Source organism: Pteronotus mesoamericanus, unplaced genomic scaffold, assembly GCF_021234165.1.
Source record: "Pteronotus mesoamericanus isolate MK-2021 breed Mesoamerican mustached bat unplaced genomic scaffold, CSHL_Meso_final scaffold_174, whole genome shotgun sequence".
NCBI classification, from domain to species: Eukaryota; Metazoa; Chordata; class Mammalia; order Chiroptera; family Mormoopidae; genus Pteronotus; species Pteronotus mesoamericanus.
Window position 1 is genome coordinate 22,312,224 of NW_026555309.1, and position 24,278 is coordinate 22,336,501.

At 38.6% G+C, this 24,278-nt stretch overlaps 1 protein-coding gene across 19 annotated transcripts in view; it reads left to right on the forward strand.

The window, feature by feature from the left end:
* RIMS2 (regulating synaptic membrane exocytosis 2) overlaps window positions 1-23,056 on the forward strand; it is a 473,698-nt gene extending 450,642 nt beyond the window's left edge. For all 19 annotated transcript variants that reach the window (XM_054590373.1, XM_054590359.1, XM_054590361.1 and 16 more), the window contains 5 exons: window positions 14,281-14,422; window positions 17,841-17,953; window positions 18,279-18,380; window positions 19,696-19,835; window positions 20,263-23,056. In XM_054590373.1, coding sequence (XP_054446348.1) covers window positions 14,281-14,422; window positions 17,841-17,953; window positions 18,279-18,380; window positions 19,696-19,835; window positions 20,263-20,481 — 716 coding nt within the window. In that variant the 3' untranslated portion in view covers window positions 20,482-23,056. The remainder of the gene's footprint in view (window positions 1-14,280; window positions 14,423-17,840; window positions 17,954-18,278; window positions 18,381-19,695; window positions 19,836-20,262) is intronic.
* The last annotated feature ends 1,222 nt before the right edge of the window (window positions 23,057-24,278 follow it).

The window sequence follows — 24,278 nt, forward strand, 5'->3', positions numbered from 1 at the left end:
TTTCCTATGGAGATGTCTTATATTTAATGACTCACAAACCTGCTAGAAAGCTGCAATGGCAACGTGCTCTCTGCTTTTCTTAAGTAGGGTCCTTATTATTGATCACACAAGATCGTTCTGTGTATTTGTTCTGTCTCATATTGTACCGATGTTTGATTGGAGAGGAGGGGGATTTACCTAAAGCTATGGATATGGAATACTATTTGAGCAATTGAAGAAAAAACTAACATAAAAATGATAGGATCAATTCTAGTTTTGATACATCATTTCTTAATATTTCAATTTTGCCTGATGAGACTAAACTGAAAGGACTATTTATTTTAGCTATTTCAGTGATCAGTTTTTCCTTTATAATTCCTACAAATCAGGAGCCAGGATGGTAACATCTATCAGTGAAACAGGCCAGATATAACACAGAAAGGGAAAAGCAAGGACTCTGAAAAGCTGGAGGAAGCCTTCCCGTCCACGGAAGAATGATAGCTACTCAGTTCTAGGTAATAGGTGCCAAATTGAATGTCAGCCCAGGCTTGGCTGATTTACTCTAATTTTTCCTCCTAAGAGAAGATACAAATCTAGATGTTTACTTAAAACCTTTAAATTTTAAAATGTTGGCTCCTAAATGAACATCTTTAACCATTACTTGGGCATACATACTTACTGACCAAATGTGTGCGACACTTTGGCAACTGCCATCACAGAAATGCTTCCATCCCAACTTTTCCCGGTTTTCCTTCTTTCCAGTCCTCCTTGTCATCCTGACAATTCAGGACCACATCAGCTCACCTTTGAAGTCATCTGAGTTTCCCAAGCTGCTCTCTACCTTCTGGATCTCCTCGTTCCTATCTAACATTATTGCTTCTGTATCAATCCCTTAAATATCATCTTTTTTTAAACTTTTTTATTTTTTTAAAGATTTTATTTATTTATTTTTAGAGATGGGGGAAAGGAGGGAGAAAAAGGGGGAGAGAAATATCAATGTGTGGTTGCCTCTCACATGCCCCCTACTGGGGACCTGAACAACAACCCAGTCACGTGCCCTGACTGGGAATCCAACCAGCCACCCTTTGGTTCACAGGCTGGCACTCAATCCACTGAGCCACACCAGCCAGGGCCCCTTAAACATCATCTTGATCTTGACACCAGTTTTCTTCTAAAATCTTCAGATTCCCATCTCCTACTAAGTAAAGCCTTTAGCTTGACAGTCAAAATGTGATGACTTGGTTCTTGCATACAGATAGCTTCCCTACCTTCTCAGGCCCTTAGGGGCCCAGTAAATCAATAAATCTAAGCCTTCGTGCTCTTTACCTCCAAATTTTTGTTCATGTCTTTCCTTCTTAGTCTGTTATTGTATGTGCATGTCTAATTGCCCTTCAAACCTCAGCTTATATCCCATCTATTCTATGAAAGCTATATTAGCTTCTATAGGCAGAGGAAAAAGTGAATGGACATAGAGTTAGACATGGGTTTGAAATACTACCTCTACCTCCTAGTTGTATGAACTAAGCAAGATAATTTCTTTGATCTTTAGTTTCCTCATTTTCATGTGAAATGTACGTAACAGTACCTATCTTGGACAGATATTGTGAAATAGCATTATTATGGTTACTATTCCTTTATGATCCTATATGCTGTCCAAAACAGGAAGCGTTAGTCACATTTTGCTACTTAAGATTAAGTTAATTGAAATCAAATTAAATTAAAACTTTAACCACATTTCAAGTGCTTCGTAGCTACACATGGCTAGTAACTACATTATGGGGCACTACAGAATAATGGAATATTTGCATCATTCACAAAAAGTTTTATTACACAGCACAGCTCTGGATACTTAATACCACTCATCTAGGACTTAGAATATATTGTCTTGGATTGCCATTATTTATTTACTATTTTACCTCACCTACTAAGTTGTAAACTCATATAATCAATATTTATTATCTCCCAAAGTGCCTTACACCAAACACTTACAAATAAGTAATGAAAGAATGAATGAACAAGTATCTGGTTGGTTTCTATGTGCACATGATGGAATTGAAAGAAGCTATTAGAGCTGGAAGGGACAAAATTGATTAAATAACTTTTCATTTTTACAGATACAAGAGTACTTGAGTGTAATATGTTCTTTGTGCTATACCTAGAAGTCGGGTATACTTAGCTCCATATAAACTAGGGCCATATTTTTCTGTTGTAAATTATAAATAAAAAGTATGCAATATGTTTTATTTAGGGTTCCTAGTTGCAATCAACAGAAACTGATTCTAGCAATTTAGGTGGAAAAGGTGTTTGCTAAGAGATATTGGATAGGTCGCAGAATCTCTAGGAAGGCTGGAGATCCTGGTCTAGAGGGTGAGAATGTTACCCCAAACCATACTGCAGAGCTAGCCCTACCAAACTACCAATTCTGCTTGACACAGGCAGATTAGAGTGCACAGTATCAACATTGACATTGAGTCACTGCATACTGCTAAACGACCACGCCTGTAAGTAACATGTTGTAGCCACTACCATCATTAGACTGGGAGCCTGCAGTGCCTCTGTTTCTTAGCTTCCGTAGCTTCAGATGCAGAGTTTGGGACAGGGATATCTGATGAACAGAACCTCTGCCATGTGCTCCTGCCCTGACACTTGATAAAATTATCTTTTACAATTGAAAGATGAGATATTTCTTATACATAAGAAGAGTGTTCAAATGCTGACAACAAATAGCTACTTAATAATAAAAAATAATTACCAGTGGGAGAAAATCATTAAGCTTGCCCTATTTACCTATTTTTAATTTTTTTAAATACTAGTTTGCTATTGATTATTTTCCTTCTTGCTCAATAAGCATAAGCAGACAAGAAAGGGGGAAAAATCTATGGAGAAACCTAAGGAAATAATATGACTCTCTTCATGTTAACTTTCTCTGCAGATTTGGCCACCCAGATATCCATGCACACTCTTATTTTGCGTAGAGAGCATAGTCAGCCCCTCCCCAGAAAGACAGCCTTAAAGAGTCACACATTTACTGCATACAGATTGAAATACAGGTTATTGGAGTGGTGCATAGTCCTCTCCCTCACATCCAGGTATGTATGGCTTTTCATGTTACAGTGACCCATAAACCTAAAGACAAATTATCTGCCTTCTATGTATCCATTTTAAATGGTACAGCTACAGGAGGAAAACCAACATAAAATTTTTCAACTTGAGAGGAGAAAATGCGAATCACAAAGCAATCACTCACCCAAAGGAATTACCAAATCCCACTTAGAAGTAATGGTAAAAGTTGAAAGTAGACTACATTTCTTGTTTATTCATGTGGCTATTTTGGTTCTGTTTTCTGGAAAGTGTTTCTTGGTCTTTTATTCTTCATAGTCACGAAGGTTTGTGTTGAACAGGAGGCTTCTTAGCTTTCATAGTCTGCTTGCTAGTGCAGGTTAGGAAACTCAGTAGTTATATTAGGGGTAGAATAGACTTTCACATGTGGGCTAGTAATGCTTTTTTCTGCACAGGTCCTTCAAAAATTCAGTAAGCTTGCAGTTTCTTTGGTTTCAGTCAATTTCAAGTGTAACTCCAACCAAACATCTCATTGGACAAAGACATTAAGCCTCAAGTTTCCGTTCTTTTAGTTTCTGGCCACTTTCTTTGTTCCCAGCTTAATGACAGCCACCTTGATATCATTTGAAAGCAATGGTTTTTGGCAAGAAGGCAGCCCCTTACTCCAATGTGGCCAGAAGGTTTTCCTGTTTGGATGACAAGTCCCCGTGTGTTTATACAGTTTTCTTCCTCCAAGTTTAGGGTAATTTTACATTACTTCATTTTTAAAGTAAGAATTTGTATAGCATTTTACACTTCTCAAAACTCTTTTACACAGATTGTGGTACCTGATCCTTATTCATCACTATTCATTAAATTCCACTGCATGTCATATATTCTGTGATGTAAGCTAAGTATGATCTTGAGTTTGCACAAAAGAACTCATGAGTTTCGGAAAGGTAAATTACCTGCCCAGAATTTGAAAATGGTCAAATAGAAACTTAAACTCATATCATCTAATTCTAAAATGGCATGCTCTTCTCACCGCAAATGTTGCCTCAAACTAGCTAGCTTGAGAGTTAACAAGAGGTTGGTGGCATTTCATGTCCGTTCTGGAGAGAAACAGGCAAAGGTGTCAAGGGATTGATGCATGACCAAGGGCAGATCTGTCAGTTTAAAAACGAGAAAAAGAGGGGTGGGTAGAGCAACTTTGTAAATAATTTAACTTTGGGTCAGGACTTGATGATTTTCAAGTGGGCTTTGACTTGATTCCCCTTAGCACCATATAGCAACATTAAATAGTAAGAACAAGAAAGTACAGTGGTACCTTGGTACTCGTCATTAATTCATTCCGGAACTCGTGATGGATGCCAAAGCATGTGAGTAGCAAAACTGACTTATACAAGTTTTAGCAAGTGCAATGAGTCCTGAGCAAGCACCAAGTGCGGAAATATTTTTTTCTCATCAAAATGCAATGAGTACAGGGTTTGACGAGTTCTGAAGCCGATGAGTACCGAGGTATGACTGTACCATAAAAATGACAAATCCCAAAAGAATAACAATGAGAACTATAATTTCTTATATTTAAATGTGTCTAGAATACCAAAATGATAAGCCTTAACTTTTATGGGAAAAAAAAGGAATAATCTGTAAAAGAGTGGTAAGTTTGGTTTTATTTCTTGTTAAAATCAGGATTAATAATTATAGGAACTCACGTTAAGAGTAGGGCATTCTGATCTTCTGGTGTACCCTTCGTTTTGTATGAAATCACCAGACTGTCTTTACCAGTTTGCATTCCCACCAGAAAAGAATGAGGAAGGTTTCTCTTCCTTCCACATCCTCACCTGTCTTTGGCGTCCTCATTGTTCTGGATTTTGGCCATTCTAATGGGTGTGTAGCGTCATCTCATTGTTTTAATTTGCATCTCCCTGATGACATATGATATGGTGCACCTTTTCATATGCTTTTTTGCCATCTGCATATCTTACTTGTTGAGGTATCTGTTAGGGTGTTTGGCCCATCTTTTAATCAGGTTGTTTTCTTATTGTTGAGTATGAAGAATTCTTTGTATATTTAGGATAACAGTTCGTTATCTGCTATATCTTTTACAAATGTTTACTTCCATTTGGATTGTCTTCTCTTTCTCCTGGCAGTGTTTTTACAGAGCAAAATTTTTTAATTTTAATGAAATCCAGCTTATCAGTTCTTTCTTTCATGGATCATGCCGTTGGTGTTGTAACTAAAAATTCATTGTCATACCCAAGGTCATCTAGGTTTTCTTCTGTGTTACCTTCCCAGAGTTTTATGGTTTTGCATTTTACATTTAGGTCTGTGATTCATTTTGAGTTAATTTTAGTAAAGGTTGTAAAGTCTGTATCTAGATCCATTTTTTTGCATGTGAGTGTCCAGTTGTTCCAGCATCATTTGTTGAAAAACTATCTTTTCTCCATTATTGTTTATGCTCTTTTGTCAGACACCAGTTGACTCTATGTGGGTTTATTTATATGTTTGAATTTTATCATAAATGTATGTTGCCATCATGTTTGTAAAGTCAGAATTTAGCAATAAAATTAACCTTTTTATATTTTTTATTAGAGAACAAAAAGCATGAATGATCTGAATTGCAACAATATTTGTGAAGCAATTTAAGTTTATTTGGACATGCAGGGAGAACATGGGATGAATTTTCAAATCATCAAATACTCTAGAATTAAAAATTAGTTTCCAAAATACTAAATGAAGATGAAAGCCAGCATGCTTTGAAAAACAAGAATAGACTTTGACACTGTTAGGATTTGGGTTCACATCTCACATCATTTGCCAGTTGTGTGAAGGACGCAGTCTCTTCATCTAAAGAATGATAGTAATAATAACCACCACAGGACTCTGTTCTGAGGACTAGAGATAGGTGGGTTTTATATCCAAAGTGTTTCCACAGCAGTAAGTCAAGAAACAGTAGCTCTTTATTTTTTCTTTATTTTCAATTTAGTAATTGAAATTTTCCCAACTTTTATTATGAAATAGTTTAAGTATACAAAAAAGGACTGGTACAATGAACATCCACTGTAGAGACTGACCAATTTTTAGTCGTCTTTATCTTTCCTGCCTCTGTCATCCCCCTCCCTTCACACATACATGTACGCAAACACGCACAAAATTTGGAATGTCGTGTTGCTGAACATTTGCGAGTAAGCTGCAGATATTATGATACTTCGCCTTTACAACTTCACCGTGTGTCTCCTAATTTGTTTTTTAAAATTACATAAACAATAAGATTATTAAAAACTCTTTATCATCTAATTATCTATATTTAGTTTTCTTCAGCTGTCTCAAAAATGTTTTTATAGCTTTTTATTGTGTTGTTTTTCTCCCAAATCCAGGATGTATTCAAGGCTCATTCATTACCCTTGGTTGTTTCGTTTAATCTAAAACAGTGCTTGCCCTTTTTTTAATGACTTTCCCTTTTGAAGAGAACAGACAAAGGTGTCTTATACAACAGAAGGTCCAACAATCTGAATTTGTGTATTTTTCTCTATTCCTTGTGTTTCCTATGAACTGGACATTAGGTCTGGAGACATGAATAGATTAAGTTTATGTTTTTGCAGGAGATGGGAACTTCACACATCTATCAGTAGACACATAATGCTAAAGGTTCTCACCCTTTGGCAGGCTTAGTTTGATCACTTGGTTAAGAGGTGACTGCCAGTTTCTTTTTATGAAAGTTCCCTTTATCATTACTAAGTGATCTTTGGTATGATGCTTTGGTAGCATGTGAATATCTTGTTCAAAAACCTCTCTCATCCAATGATTTTAACACTCAGTGCTGATCCTTGCCTGAATCAATTCTTAGATTGTGAGTGGTGATTTTAATTGAATTTTTATCCGAACCATAATTAAACTTATTTTAATAAACTATTTAAAAATATGTATATTAATTCCTTGCCTTTACATTTTGCCATACAACATAAATTAATTTAGTATTGATAACTTATTTTTATACGTTAATCATTCTTCACTTATGATAATTATTTTCTATTTTCCTATAGATGAGTATTTTTAACTTATTGTTTTTATGAAAAGTAAGTAGTTTCAATTATGAGTATATTTATAGTACATTGAATCATCATACTGTATATTAATTTTATATATGAAGAACAGACTAAATGGAGTTTCAAATGTAAAAGAATCTCAGAAATTAAAGACATTAAAAATCTATCTCCAAGAAGAGCCAAGGAAATATAATGACTAAATGTAATGCTACATCATGGATTGGGGGGGAAATTTCAAGTAAAAAAATAAGAAACCTAAATAGGGGCAATTAGGTGTAGTGTATACTGGAATGTAATGTATCATCTTCACAATTTTCCAGTGAATCTAAAACTATTCTAAAATTAAAAGTTTATTTTAAATGATTTTAATCAAATGTTTAAAATATGAATCTGAAGTGTAAAAACAATTAAAATTTCTTAAATTATCCTTATAAAATAAAAGCCATGAAAGCAGTTATAAAATCAAATATCAAACACAGTTTTTAGTAACAGAATGGTATTCAAAGTAGGCAATATTTTAATGACATTGAAAACGGGGAAACTTACAAAAACTTAAAACCTCTTAGTTATGTGGGAATGGAATGTTGTCTTATGGCTATTGTTCGTGTATCTGTGTAATAGGTTAGGTTGGGTTGTAGTAATAAAAATCAAAATTATCAGTAGCTGCACACCAAAAATTCATGTACCCCTTTAGCTGCATGTCCACTGAGCGTCATACTTGTGGCTATGCTCAGGGACCCAGACTGATAGAGTCACCTGTTGCTGTCAGCTTCGGCAAAGAGCAGGGGGTGCTGGGTAGTCACATAGGTGCTGAAGCTCCTGTCCTGAAGTTATAGGACCCAGTTTTGCTCACATTTCATTGGCCAAGCAAGTCACATGACCCCACTTTGCTTCAGAGACGGGGAGAAAAGTGAATATATTTAAACAGCCCTAATATCTATATAATTAGGACCTCTGCTTGTAGTTAACTGTAGTATAGCTTTTAACTACGTAACTTTCATAATAGTTGTAACAAAGCTATTGGAATAAATGAATTTGTGTTCAACTGAAACAATCTTGAAAATCAACTGTTGATTTTTATTAAATTTTATTGTGTTTTAATTGTTGATACAGATTCTGGATTAGCCCAAAAGAAATTGTCAGATATTTGTCCCCATTTTGTTTAGGCTTTCAGAGATTTGAATTATATTCATTACAGTGAGAAGCTCTAGTAAACATAAATACAAGTGCATAAGCTTTTATACACAAAAATAGTATCCACATATTGAGGACAAAATAGGTAAATAAATCAGTCACTTTCATGTCTTGATATAGAATCTATAGAAGCTGTGGTTGGAAGTTATGGCCACACTGGCCACCATGGAATTTGGGGAGAATGCTGGAGGCAATTCTTATACTCGAAAGTTTGAGGAATTGGAGGAGCCAGGTGGAAGAGAGTTAACGTGGAATTTGAAATTATTACTGGTTTTTAACGATGAAAACTACTGAAGAGGAACTAGCCACTCTGTACCTCAGCTTGGTCATTGCTGCAGGGAGGGAGAAGGCAAACTACGCAGTGCGCTGGATCCCTAAGACAGCTTCTGCAATTCTATGAGTCATTAATTTTAGAAATTCTAGTTTTAAATCATTTTTAAGCTCTTTATAATATGAAATGGCTTCTCTAAATTATACTTATTCTGGAAAATGGAAATTTTAAGTAAAATGCAAAAATAGTGTCTTATTAACTCAAAGAACATAAATGATGGTCAAAACTAAACATTAAAGTCAGTTTTCAGAATCTACCAACCTGTAAAACCCGTTTTCACAAGTCATTTTCCATAGTAACATCAAGAAAATTCGGACTCTAGAGTAAATGTGTCTGCAACAGGGGATGAGACCTTCCTGGTGAAAGCAAACAGGAGTGGGCTCCGTGGAGACAAGATTTGGCAAGAGGTCACCATGACTTTAAGTTTGGCATTTCATTGTGAGCCTCATCCTTAGGGGCTTAGAGGAGAGTTTCCAAATTGTAGCAAAGAGGATATTTTGGTTTTTCTTGTGAAGCCACTCAGGGTTTTCCGGTTTTCAGATATTGTGAGGGAAACTGACCCTTTGGTAGCTTATTTAGTCAAGTGGCTTTCTTTGAATGCACTAGGTGCCAAGTAAATGAGTCATCAGACTAAGCTGAGCAGACTAACAGGACACCTCCTGTGCTCTGCTTGCTGCCTATGCTGTTTGGCAAGGCAAGAGCTTGATTTTTACCTGTGGGCACCTTCTCCAAATGTATGTTGGCTTAAAATTCCTAGTAGGAGAGCGAGTGATGTAAGGACTCTGAAAACGTAACCTGGGCTTTGGTTTACTGGGGTATTTTTAAACATCTTAATGTACATATACACACACATTATACATGTATATGTATGTAGGGATATGTGTATATATACTTCTTAAAAAGATGTATACTTTTTTATCATGGCTATTGAGTTCTTACAAATAATTTCAGTTGGTCCACTTCCTATGGTTGCAATAAATTATTTTCATAGATCTCTCCATTAAAAAGTATCTAAAAAATTACTGTTGATTACTAATTATCAGCATATATTTATTAAAATAGCATCCATTTATTAGTTCCCAGCTGTGTAGGTCACATATGCCATGGCTGGGTTTCCTGCTTAGGGGTCACATGGCTGAAATCAAGGTGCTGGCAGGGGCGAGTTCTTGCCTGGAAGTTCTGGAGGGTAACCTGCTTCCAGGGTTATTCACATGGTAGCAGAACCCAGTCCCCTGAAGCTGTAGGGCTGAGGTCCCTGTTTTCTTGCAGTCAGTCAGCGGCTGGAGGCTGCTCTCAGGTCCTTTCTGCCGAGCCGCCTCCATCTTCCAGCAGCAGCAAATGAACACTGAATCCTCCTGGCATTTCGGGTCTTCCTGCCGGAACCTTCCAGTGAAAGCATTCTGCTTTTAAAGGACTCCTCTGTTAAGCCCACTCAGATAATCTCCATATCTTTAGGTTGACTGATTAGTAACCTTAATCACATCTGCAAAATCCCTTTCCCGTGTACAGTAACATAGTTGTGAGGCCATCTTAGAATTCTGCCGACCACATCGACCTTATGTAGACGTTTGGTGTCATATAGATTCAGTTTCAGGTTGAATAACATGACAGCATTTGGAACACTAAATGTGAATCACTGTAATGAATTATATTTAGGCTAAGTTATTTTTATCATGAATGTGATGCAAAGGATTTGCAATAGTGAAAAATACTTTTATGACTTTTTAAGTGTCTGTAAATGTATCAGGTAAAAGTATACTTAAAAGACATATTTTAAAGAGCTCTTATCAATGCCTAGCATATTGCCTGGAATTCTTTGGTTCCATCAGGTGATAGTGAGTACATTATCTTCCTTAATGTATGCTGTTAATCATGGTCTTGGTCATACACTAATGATACAAACTCAGAGACTTTAGAGCTAAAAGAGATCAGAGACCACCTGTGACCCTCGCCTCCACCTGCCTTTTTTTGTAAATGAGGAACCAGAGTCTCCGAGAGGGGATGTGACTCAGAGAAGGCCACAGAAACAGCTGGTTAGTGCTAGAGGTGGGCCTAGAATACATGTTTACTGATTCCCTATCTGCAGGTGATAGTAATAACAGCACCATTAACTGAAGATTTTCTATGTATCAGGTAATGATAGGTATGGTCAATGTCGATAAATAGTTAGACCTGACAAGAAGTAAATTATCACAGGTAATTCAGACTATCACCCTGTTGCTAGGGTGAGGGTGGTCTCTCCACCCCACCTCCCAACGTGGAGAGCCCTGTGTGATGTGGGCTCAGTTTCTTGTCCGACCTACCCCCACCATTACCACTCCACATGGTTCAGTTATTTGCACATCCCTCAACTGTCTGTTGTCACTCCTATCTGCACACCTTTGTCCATGCGGTTTCCCTCAGCGAAAGCACTCTCTTCTTGCTTCTTCTTGGGTCCTAAGCACTTTAAATATATTATTTTCCTTAATCCTCACAAAAATTCTATGAGATAGACATTACTGTTATCATTGCCATTTCAGTTTGAGAAAACTGAGAGGGTAACTTAATCACTGTTGGCCAGCTGGCACATGGCAGGGTGGGAGTTCGAAGAGAAGCAGTTTGACGCCAGGCCCTGACCTCTCCTTCACTGTGCTCCGCTCTTCCGCCCGGCCAGCTGCTCCTAACAGGCCTTTCACGTGCAGTGCAGAGGTAGCTTAGCGGCGTCTCTGTTGACTGCGCATGCTACCCATTGGTTGTATTCTGACAACAAATCCAGGAATATCAGAATTTGAAGTCTGAGAACTGTGCACAAACTCTTGTTCTGTCATTTTCTGTGTGGCCTCAGGGAGTTGTGTAATCCCCTGGGGACTTGGATGCTGTATGTATGAAATGGGATTGTTAAAAGTTCTGAAGTGGATGCATGTAAACAGCAATATGTAAACAAAAGCATTACTTGCCCATTGTATTGTTATTCTTTGAAAGCTGGTGGCTGGTTCTCATAGGGGATTTTCTCCTCACTTTTGCAGTGACAGAGTCAGACATTAAATGAAAAACAATAGATCTTTGACATTGCAAAGGCTATGTCCTGAGACCCTGAAGAATCCCTCCATTTTGAAAGTCGTGTTTCCTGTACATAATCTCATCCACGTTTTGAAAGCTAACAGAAGTTGTGCATCTCATTTGATGGTGACTGTTAACAGGGCCTCCTTCGCAGGAAGTGAGCAGCAAGGCCGTGTGAAGAGGCCGGGACTCAGTCCTGGGCCTGGCCCCTCACACCAGCCTCATACCTTCCCTGATTCCAGTTCACACCTGGGCAAATTTTGTTTTACTTTTTGATGTGGCCATTTGGGGATCACTTTCACATAAAATCATAAATATTAAATACCAAGATCTACTCTTCATCCCTGTCCTTTTTAAAAAACATTTTATCCTTTTTGTTGTATGAATTTTTTGCTATACCATTTGAAAATAAATTGCAGATACTATAACATTACAGGTGTAAATACTTAAACATGTATCTTGTAATAATAAGGACATTTTTTATAATACATGCCATTGTCTGTGTAGGAGAATGAAGAATTTTCTTATCCTGTGTAATATTCAGTCTATGTTCAAATTTCCCCTACTTGTCTAAAATTGATTTTAGAGTGTTTTGCTCTTACGGTTTCTTGTTTTTGTTTATTTCCTCTAAAATAAACCAATTCCTCTTAGCATTTAATATTTGTACCTCTGTGATAATTTTAAATATGGAAAAATTCACCCACCTTGTTAGTGTGTTTGTTTTTATGATATTAACTATTTTAAGAGACTAAGCCAATTCTCTTGAACAAAATCCTATGTTCTGGGTTTGTCCGATTTTTTTTTTTTAATTGTGTCATTTATCTTCTTGCTCTCTCCTCTGTATTTTTGAAAACTAGAAGCTGGTTCCAAAGATCTAATGAGAAACAGGTTGTACATTTTTGTTTGAAACAGCTTGATAGGGGATACTGTGTACCTTGTGTCAGGAAGCACGTGTTTGCCCCACTGTCCGTGCTGAGTTTGACCATCTGATTGAGACGGCGATAGCCAGGCCTCTTGGGTTTAAAGGGCATTTTTCTTTAACAAGAAGAACTAATCCTTGGAATGATTTTTTTTATTTTTTTGCTCATGTGAATATCTAATGATGTTAGCATCCCTCTGTGTGCCTTTTTTTGAATCATTTATTCCATTGGAGGTTACAAATTGATAATTTTAAAATGTATTTATTCCTTTTATATTTCTTAATGTTCCTCTGTAAGGAAGAGCTTCCTCTCCTCAATGGAGGATCCTTTATATCATCTTAAGTTCGTATCAGTACAACATGTTTATTACTTATCTCAAATATCAGCCTTGGATAATGGAACTGAGTGGGGAACTGAGTTGGGAACTGAGTTGGAAATGAGTCATAACTTTTATTTTGTATATTCTTTTTAAAGCATTTTAATGGACAGTAAAGTTGGAAGTGGAGAATAGATGAAATTTAAAGCAGTGTTTCAAATGGTGAACAAATATAAGAGGCTTGATGAAAAGGATTTCAACAAGTCACTGGCAATATCAGAAAATGATATTGATCTAAGATGAAATTATTAATACCAGGCATTAAAAGAGCTTATTAAATCCCAAAGAAAGCTAATGATAGGCATGGTCAATGTCGATAAATAGTTAGACCTGACAGGAAGTAAACTATCGCAGGTAATTCAGACTATCACCCTGTTGCTAGGGTGAGGGTGGTCTCTCCACCCCACCTCCCAACGTGGAGAGCCCTGTGTGATGTGGGCTCAGTTTCTTGTCCGACCTACCCCCACCATTGCCACTCCACATGGTTCAGTTATTTGCACATCCCTCAACTGCCCGTCGTCACTCCTATCTGCACACCTTTGTCCATGCTGTTTCCCTCAGCGAAAGCACACTCTTCTTGCTTCTTCTTGGGTCCCGATCTGCCCATGTTGCGAGCTCAGCTCAAATTCCCCTCCCTCTGTAAAGAAACCCCTTCCTCTCTGACCTCTCAGATAGCACTTCCTACCTCTATCACTTCTGCGGCACTTAACTCAGTTTCCTACTTGGAGGACATTACTGTCCAGGACCGAAAATTAAAAAGCTCTGTTTGCATGGCATTGCTGGGTTTTTGAATTCTTTTGAGAGTCTCTGAAAGTTACCAACAGATGTGAAACTGTTATCAAACAGGGCTGTCTCCTTTGTGTAGCTTTCTTTACCTTCTAATATCAATCACCCTACAAAAATAGGTTTTCATGTGAAAGTTAAGGCTACAATTGAGTTTTGCCACCTGTTCTTTGGAAAGAACACCAAGGCTTAGTTCTTTTACTATGACAAAAAGAAAAGAAAAAGAAAAAGACAGGTATAAATTAATCTTGCATTTAAATATTACAATAAAAACAAAGCTTATTTGATTTTCCTCAGGTTCAACCTTTTTGTTCCTTTTGTTACCAATTTGAACACTGCTTTAAATGGAAATAAAACAATGGTATTTTATGCTTCTTGAAGATTTTTGGAAAATTTCATCCCACTCAACAACACATTGTTTCAAATACGTTTTCTTTCTTTCTCCTTAATAAGAACCCTTTGTATTTGCACAGTTGTTTTCCTCTGAGGACCTCCAAGTGCTGGCTTCTATTTTTTGTCACCAGGTGGTGATGACAAAGCTGTCGCCCCTTTTGTTTTCTGTCTGTGCAGAAGCAGGGGGTAAGAAGCTGCGGAGCACTGTGCAGAGGAGTACAGAAACGGGCCTGGCCGTGGAAATGAGGAACTGGATGACTCGACAGGCGAGCCGGGAGTCCACCGACGGCAGCATGAACAGCTACAGCTCGGAAGGAAAGTGAGTGGGGCTGGCTGGGACGGCACCCTTCCTCGCTGCGCCCAGGCCATCTCCTCGGTCTCACTCTCTGCTTTCACAAAAACCAACTCGCACTCTGCAGCACCTTCTTAATTTTCACTGGCTGATGCGCTGTAAAGAGAACTTCTGCTCAGCTGCCGCTGAGAATTGTGACGTATCTGGCTTTTTAGATCAAGGGAAATAGGTCTGCAGATAAAATGTTTTGCTTTAATAGAAGGTGCTAAAATGTGACTTTCACAATACATGCAAACAAAAATTTTCCCTAGCTTGAAATAATACACATAAAAGCATAAAAATAATAAGCACTCATGCCATAATGTGAACAGTGTTGATTTTTAAGATTTTTGCTCTAAGACTTATTACTCAAAAATATAGAACACTGATACATACTTAGTTCCATTCAGTAACAAACAGTTCAGACAAATGTAATTAGCCAAAAAGGAATGCCACAAAGAGAATTGGTGAGCCATTCCTGTGTGTAGTTATCACGTAGCTTCCCCTTGAATCATTTGTACCCGAGATATTTTTAAAGCATTTATAAAGATTGTGTAGCATTGTCACTGACAAATTAACAGTAATTAGCAGCTGCAGATCAGTACGTGGGTGTGTAGATGACATTAACAGAGGAGAGTGGGGTTTCCTGCCTTCACTCTGTCGTCCCCATGGAAGCAGCAGGTGTTTGGACAACATGTATGTGGCCAGTTCACACGTGTGAGACCGCAGGCACTGCTGGCAGAGTATCAGTGTATGCCCTATGGGTCATTCGTCTAGCACGATTATATAAATACAAAAGATGTGCATGGTTTCCATGCATCTATAAGGTTATGTGGGATACTTATGGAACCATTAAAATGTTTGGATTAACTGTATATTTGGGCATTAAGGTCAGGGGAAGAAATAGATTTGGTGTTCAGGATGTCTCCAAAGGGATGGAGAGTCAAGTAAAAAGTGAATGTTCACTGCAAAGCACGACATCAGATGCGTTTGGGATATCAAAGTGTTTACACCGGCCCTGCACTTGAGATGTTCACAGTCTGATCGGAGAGCTGGTATGAACACTCAGAAATTCATTCAACCAAGAGAACCTAGAACTTCTGGTGTTCTAGGCCCAGAGCTACAAGTTGGCAATGTAAGCCATATAAGGGAGCTGAAATCAGTTGGTGGTTAAGACCATCGGCTTTAGAATTATATAGGCTGAACTTCTCATCTGGAGTTTGTTTGTTTGTTTGTTTGTTTGTTTTTTGGTTTGTTCGGGGGGTTGGTACTATAGAAACTTGAGTGGGTTTCTAGGCTTCTTTTTAATGAAATGATTGAGCTTACCAAGTATTCATTAAGTGCTTAACGCCCCAGGCATAGTTCTAGGTGCTGGAGATGTGTCAATGAACAAAACAGGAAAAAAGAAACAAACTCTACCTTCACCAGACTATAGTAGACAAGATAGCCATTAAAGAAGAAAAATTAGTAAACTGTCGAGTAGCTTAGGTAGTATAAGTTCTAAGGTGAAAAACAAAGGGAGAAAGACGATGGAGGGTACGGGTGTGGTTACATGTGGGGCAGACAGGGACGGGACACAGCTGAGTGAAAACCTGAAGGAAGTGTGTGGATACTGAGGGAGGAACATTCCACGCAGAGGCAGTGCGAGGCGGCCCAGTGGAGTGAGGACGGGAGCAGTAACAGACTAGGAATTAAGATATGGCAAACGGGTGGACAGTTTGTATTGTCTTTACAGATGATTGTAAAGACATTGCTTTTACTCTGAGAGGGATGAGAAATGACTGGAGGATGTTTAGCAGAGGGCTGACCGCTGACAGATCGTTCTGATTGCTGTGGGGGCAGAGAACTATGGTGGCAACAGAGAGAGCAATCAGAAGGCTGTTGCAGTGACACAGAGGATAGAAAAGATGGCTTGGACCAGAGTGGCAGCATTTGTGACGTCAGATTCTGGATGCATTTTGATAGCAGAACCTATAAGATTTGTTGGTACATTTGATGTGACTAATGAGAGAAAGAGAGTGTTTTAGTTTTCTATGGCTGCCATAACAAAAGACCCCAAGACTAGGTGGCTTAAACAACAGAAGTATATTTTTTCATAGTTCTGGATCAAGATCAAGGATTCAGCAGGGTTGATTTCTCCTGAGGCCTCTCTCTCCTGATTTCTCCTGGCAAGTGGCTGCCTTCTCACTGAGGCCTCACATGGTCTTCCCTCCGTGGATGCATATCTCTGGTGTCTCTTCTTTTTATAAGGACACCAGTCATATTAGATTAAGGCCCCACCTTTCTGACCTCATCTAATCTCAAGTACCTCTTTATAAAGGCCCTATCCCCAAATAGTCATACTGGGAATTAAGGCTTCAATATATGAATTACGGGGGGCCGGTGGGGGGCAGTGGTCCAGGAACACACACACAATTCAGTCTATACTAAAGAGGAAAGACTACGGTCCAAGGGAAAGTTCCAAACTAGAGATGTCAACCTAGGTAATGTCAGCATAGATGGTGTTTAAAACCATGGGCCTGGATGAGATCACCAAGGGAGTTGGGACATGGAAAGGAAAAGAGGTCTGAGGGTCAAGCGCCCAGTCTTTAGTGGCAGACTCGTAAAGGAAACTGAGGGAAATGGCCAAAACGGAGGACCAGGGCACAAAAGAGTTTGGGAAACAAAGTGCAGAAAGGGTTTCAAGGAAGAAACAGGGATTAATTGTGTCAAATGACGGTAAGCTATATTAGTATTAATTAATACAGAGTATTAGCAGTTGGATTTACCACTGTGGCTATTAGGTAATCTTGATCCAATTTTAGCGGAGTAGAGAAAAATAGAGCAAGGAAAACTTACCAGAATTTCCAGGGAGGGCGAGAGGAATGAAATGGAAGACAACACATGGAGACAGCTCATTCAAGAAGTTCCAGGAGAGGTGGTAGCCAGAGAGGGGAGTGGGATTAAGAAGGGATTTTTTTTTTTAAGTGAAAGAAATAATGGTATGTTTTGTGCTGGAGAGATGCGAAGTTTCTTCATCTGTAAAATGGGTTAAATAATAGGATCTAGCTCATAGTGCAGCTAAGATGATTAAATATGATAATGCTAGTTATGGAATAAGTGACTGGTATATACCCAGTGCTACTGATAGAAACCACAGTCCATGTCTCCAGACAGGGGAGAAAAAGACATATAAACAGAGGCCTGCAGTCCAGTGTGACAAGTGCTTCTGGTGACACACGTGGGCCGCCAGAGAGTAAGGAGGGCGAGCCACGGGAGGTGGAGTGGGGTGTTGGGATCCAATTAACGTAAGTGGCAAAATAGTGGCACCAACTGCTCCAGTCCCTAGAAGGGGCTGCAGGGAAACCTGAGCTGCCTGAATGTAAATGGGTTCAGGGTTTAACCCTGTATGTTATTTTGCTTCTAGTCTGATTTTCCCTGGTGTCCGCTTGGCCTCGGATAGCCAGTTCAGCGACTTTCTGGACGGCCTTGGCCCTGCCCAGCTAGTGGGGCGTCAGACTCTGGCTACACCTGCAATGGGTAAGAATTTCTGTCACATGATTTTGTTGTTTTTCTTTTAGATTATTAAAAACACATCCTCTAATTTCCCAGGATTTTTAACAGTATTATCAGAAGAAATGAGTATTTTATATTTTAACAATTAAAAAATTGTCAACCGGGTTTTTTTCCACTTAATTTATATGCTTTTAAAGCAAGTTAGCATTGATAAAATTCTCAATATAAATGAATTTTGGAAAAATAAATGGGCAAGGATAAAAAGATTTCAGCCAAGGCCTTTGGCACAGCGTTTTTCGTACTGCACTTGTGTACTAAGTCCTGTTTGCTTTTCCTCACACACTATTAGGTGATATTCAGGTAGGAATGATGGACAAAAAGGGACAGTTGGAGGTGGAGATCATTCGGGCCCGAGGCCTTGTTGTGAAACCAGGTTCCAAGACACTGCCAGGTAAAAGCAGAAGAGATTCTTCTATTATTGCTCATAATCCACATTTTGGAATTCAGAGACTTTGTTTTTTATTGGCTGCTAAAAACTTTGTTTTTAGATAATCAAGGATACTAACACGAGTCAATGATCTGTGGTAGTTGGCATGTTTATCCTGAGTGTCAGTGAGGGTAGACCAGTGGGCATGATGCACGTTGATCAATAGGTACATATGTAGTAGAAGCCACTGCAAAATAAAAACTACCATACTTAGGCAACTCATTTTGTACATGTCCCGAAGTAATTCTTTTACTCATTAGCTGGTGTTTCATGTTATTCTTCACGTTTACCTGGAACTTCGAAATTCTCCTTTGAAATCCTCAGGGTTCTGGAATTAGAATAAAAATAGATACAGGCCCAAAGTAGCATAAGCCTATGTATGCAGGACATTCTCATTGTAGGACCTTTACTTCCTGTAGTTTGTATAAAGAGAAAAAGGCATGTGCTGAGGTGCTGGTAGCGTGGGAAGGGCCAGACCCCAGCTGCACTGTGCAGAGATGTGCGTCATCAGATCTGATGTTCAGAACAGATAGTTACTCAGGAGTCTGAGACTTGGTTTCTCACCTCAGCACCTCCGCTGGCTGGTTGTAATTTTGATTCTCTTGACTTTGCTATCCTTGCAGAAATTCTAAATTATAATGTATATGACCTATTGTACAACCTTGCAGTGGTGATTAAGGCAAGTGTGTATATGAAGGTCTTGAAGCCAGTCAAGCCACTCTGTTGTAAGGATAAAATAATGTCTACATGCCTGCACATGCTTTTATGAAGAAAGAGTTTGTTAGATAAATTTCATATTATGGAATTCATAATTAGTCGCTCCTTCCCAGATAATTGGGACATATTACATAAAACCTCACCCTTGTACCCACACCACCATCAATGAGCAAACCCTTTTGTGTTTATTAGAAAAATTTGCTACCCAAAAAAGCCCCTTTTGAGTAATAAATAAGTGATTTGTGGGTGTGGATGAGTAAAACAGTATGGTTTCAAGTATGTTTAATTAGATTTAAGTGTTGAAAAATGAAAGATTAAGACATCTCCCTTGAATATTGTTAGGGACTAGAAGCATTTCACCCTATTTAATGCAGTGTTCAAATCTATATAACCAGTCGATGGCAAAATGTAATCAGTTCAGAGGCTGTGTCAACACAGCCTAAAACTCTGGGCTGCCAGCCCTTTCCAGCTAAGGCTCGCCTGCTGTAGGTGTCGCCCGTGGCTTGGGCACCCCATAGCCAGAGCTCACCCCTCACCTCTCCTCTGTGTTTTCTTTCCCAAGCACCATATGTAAAGGTGTACCTACTAGATAACGGAGTCTGCATAGCCAAAAAGAAAACAAAAGTGGCAAGAAAAACGCTGGAACCCCTATACCAGCAGCTATTGTCTTTCGAAGAAAGTCCCCAAGGGAAGGTTTTACAGGTATTTACTAAACTGTTTATCCCTTACATAAGAAATATTTTCATGGAGTCAAATCCTCTACCCAGTACCTTTACTTATTACCACATTCTTTTCTGTTCCTCACACTTGAAATTTTTGGGAAACTTCAAAGCAGTGGCCAGTGCTATAAAGCTGTAAACACTGTTGCTTCCTTTAAAGTGACGTATAGACTTGCAAATCCCCGTCACACATAAACTCCAGTTTTCCTGGACTACTTATAGTCTTCATATATCATGCAGTTTTCTCAGTGTACCTTTGGATTCTAGTAGTGAGAGACAACTACCCAGTAGTCAATGCAACCGTTTAACATGGTGTTTGATGTCAGCACGTTAACTGAATGTATTTTAGTTTACAAGTTTTTATGTACATGATTATACTGACATCACTCTCCTTTTTATTTTGCCAATAGATCATTGTCTGGGGAGATTACGGCCGCATGGATCACAAATCTTTTATGGGAGTGGCCCAGATACTTTTAGACGAACTGGAGCTATCCAATATGGTGATTGGATGGTACAAACTTTTCCCCCCTTCCTCCCTAGTAGATCCAACCTTGGCCCCTCTGACGAGAAGAGCTTCCCAATCATCTCTGGAAAGTTCAACCGGACCTTCTTACTCTCGTTCATAGCAGCTGTTAGACTGTCGTCATAGCAACCAGCGTTACAAAAAAATCACAGGTCGCTAACCCTGGTTAACACTGCATGCTTAATGTTGTGTCTTCTGAGCCTGTTTCTAGGGATACAAAGCGATCCTGTGTTCTCAGTGGAAGTTGCACACATTGTGCCCTAAAGAAGGCCCTCAGGTGAAAGAGCAGAGCTATGAAGAACTATCAGGTCTGGAATTCAATAACACTCAAATTTTGGTCCAATCTGAAGCCATGGATTAATCTCAAAGAATCAGTTAGTTTCATGCAACAAAAGCCCTTTTCAATGGCACCTTTATATTTTTATCGTTCCTTTTTCTTCATTTCTCTGACCCCAAAGCCCTGCTATGCCACAGAAATGGAGCTCTACAGCCATTAAGCCATGTTACACGTCAAGGAGTGAAGTCCTCGGAAGCATCAGGTAAAAAGCAGGAGACCAAAGAAGTGGTCCGGGACAAAACGTCAGCCCTCCCCGCACGGCGGCCGGTAGCGGCGGGTCCGGCGTGGACAGTGGCCGATGTCCGAGCTCCAGGGGCACGTCCTTCCCTAATGCCAAGATGTGTGGGACTCTGGAGAGCAATTCCGTGGCGACACTGTACTGAATGAAATTAAAGAAACTTTTTTTGCATGGACACAGATTAGCTGAATACTTAAATTATTTTCTTGGGGCTGCAACTTGCAAAAAAAAAAGAAAAAGAATAAAAATCAGCCATTTTCAACAATTTATATTATTTTTAAAAATAAATTTCACTAATGCATGGTTTTAAAAAGGGGAGAGAATGCAGCAGGGTGATACAAAGACACACCATGTTTATTCTTTAAACTATAAATCATAGTCTGTGTTTTGGCAGACATTACAAATGAAAATACTTTCTAGCAAATACTTAAAATTCTCTTTATGTGACAAATAAGTATATATTCACTTTATTTCGATGTTAAATATACAAACCTAATGAAGTTCAATATGTGCAAATTGTTCACATCCTCTTCTCACTTTTCCTCTCCTCCCTCTTTTAATCTTTTACTTTCTCCCTACCAGAGTGAACATTATACTAAAAAATGACAAGTTTTTGACCTGATACTCTCTTGTACCCCATCTTTGATTCAGAGCTGTAGATGTTTCTGAATTTATGAATTTCTCAAGGGAAAAAAAAATATTTAAGAGCTCTCTTTGTTTCAAGCATGTTGAAAAGGAATTCGCAACATGACTTGGGAGTACATTAAAGTAAGTCAGCATGTATTTGATAAAGAAGATATCTGAACTTTTGCAATCTATTGTACAGTGCATGGTAATTTTATTTTCACCTTCAAAATTTAGTTTACAGGAAAATTCTAAAATCATGTGGCCATTGTAATGTCTAATAAATTTGTTTTTAGCACCAGCATTATTCATACAGGGGTTAAAGTATTATTTCTAGACAGTCTTAGGTTTCGTTTTTTTAATTAATTAAAGCAATTTCTTTAGTTTCCATTTACTATGTGAATAGAAACACTGCTAAAAATTGGGAGCCCTGAGGCACAGGGCTGTTTATTAATTCATTTTTCTGTAGTAAAATTCAATTTTGCACAAATTATATTTCTAAAGAAATATAGTAAACATAAATTTACAACAAATAATTTTAAAGCTCCAATTTTTAGGTGACTCGAAGAAAGTCAGTCTGCCTAATAGTTCTTTGATGCCATCACCAAAAGTTGACACACAAATCCCCAAAAGTCAAACCCCTGCCTTTGATTTTACAGACAGTCGTTATTCCCATTGGGTGGTGCTGCAAGGTCAAATTTCTCTTAAGTTCCCCTGTGTAGAGGAAAAGTCACTGGTTAATGTAATAAACCACCCCTATTTTGTTTCTTTATGTGCTCTGTGATAACACATTCTCACAGGCTGATTTGAATTTCTTGCGAAACTTTTGAAATCCACATACCATTTCTTTAAACTAAGGCCATGCACAAAAATTGCTTTTTCTTTTTTCTTTTTAAATTCAGTGCTGACCATTAAAAACTATCATGCTTGATATGGTGCAAAAGTTAAAATGAGTATCACGAAAAATGCCTTCTCTTTATGTGGTGCAATATGAAATATACCGAGACCATGTCTTGGCATTCTGAGATCGGGTAAAGTTGTTCAAAGAATGAGTAAAGCTTTACTGAAATAATTTAGACATTTGTGTACCAGCAACAATTGGTTTAATAGACCTATAGTGTCTATACTCTCCCTTAGAATAAACATTGACCATTTTCCTGATACTAAGACACAGTCACATAATCTTTTGTGCATATTCCTATATAAATTATTTCTAATTTTAATAAGAAGGACATGACTGTATGGAATATTTGTACATACTCGTCATTATGCAGTATTTATTTAAAAGTTGGTGGGTTTTTTTTTAATTCTCACATGTCTGTACCTCGACTTGTGGTTTAGTCATGTAAATAGCACTACTCCAGTGACCATTGCCGCCCTGTACATAGTATGTTTTAAAAGTAAAGGGAATTCCAGTTGGGGAAAAAAAGGGCAGATTAGTCCTGTAATGAACACCAACTAATGTAAATCAAATTCATTCTGGTGATGGTATTTAACACTTTAAATAAAACATTTTCTTTACAGACGTTGTATGCATGACTGTCTCTGGCTTCTCCCCCTACACAGCCCCGAGCCTGCTTCAGCTCATTCCCTGAACACCATCATTTAAAGACAACGAAATGATCTCTTCTATCACCCCATAACAAAGCAGACTGCTGGTCTTAGTAAACAGCTCTCAGTAGAGCATTTCTTTAAAGTGCCAAAGGATTTCTGCTCACATCATTAAAAGTTGCTAATTTAAAAAAAAAAAAAAGTTGTTCCAGATTGGGTACTTTCTGACTAAATGACTCAGCAGCTCACAGTTTATGAGTGAAATGGGTGAGATTTCTGAGTCAGTGTGGCCTCCGCAGTTAGCAGACTCACAGAGAATCATGTGCGGACTCTGTGGTTTCCCGGGTGACGATGAGAGGGGTGACAGTTGACTTTGCATTTGGTTTCCACTGAGGTGCCAGCTCAGCTGTGGGGGGCAGGGATGAGTGCAAAGAAATAACAGGACCTAGATTTTTACCTTTATCACACTCATGAATGGCCAATGACAAAGGAAGTGCACTTGATCATAAAGGACAGAATGGGAGCCATGAGGTGACTCGAGGTGTAATGGTCCAGGAATGAAGGGACTAAGGCTAGGCCCGGGAAGTACCTGTGGGAACAACAAAGCAGCGTTGGAAATAAAGCTGGGACAAAATGTAACCACATGTATAAAGTTTAGGTTTTTAGAAGAATGTTGGCACCACTAACCAAAACAGAAAAGGTGAAGGAGAGGCATGTTTCAGGGTCAGGGAGGGGAATTATGACTGTAGGTACAGATATGTTGGGGTTATACTTCTTTAAGTAAAAAAGATTTTTCTATCTTGATAGCTGAAAAAGTGTAGCTTGAGTTTGAGAGGGAGAAAAAGTCCAATTGAGCTGTTGCATCAGTCAGGATAGGCCAGGTTATGCTGCAATAATGAGCTACACTAAAATCCCTGTAGCTTGAAACAATGGCCTATTTCTAACTCACGCTCCATGGCCACTGCTGTTCAGCAATGAAACTGTTCGTCCTAATTTCTCCAGGACTCGGTTTAATGGAGACTCATCTCAACATATTCTCAGTGATCACAGAGACTGGAAAGAGGAACATGACACACCAAGAGCCGGCTCATAAAACTGCTGCCTGGGAGCAACACATGGCACTTTTTCTCACATTTCAGCGGCAGTAGTG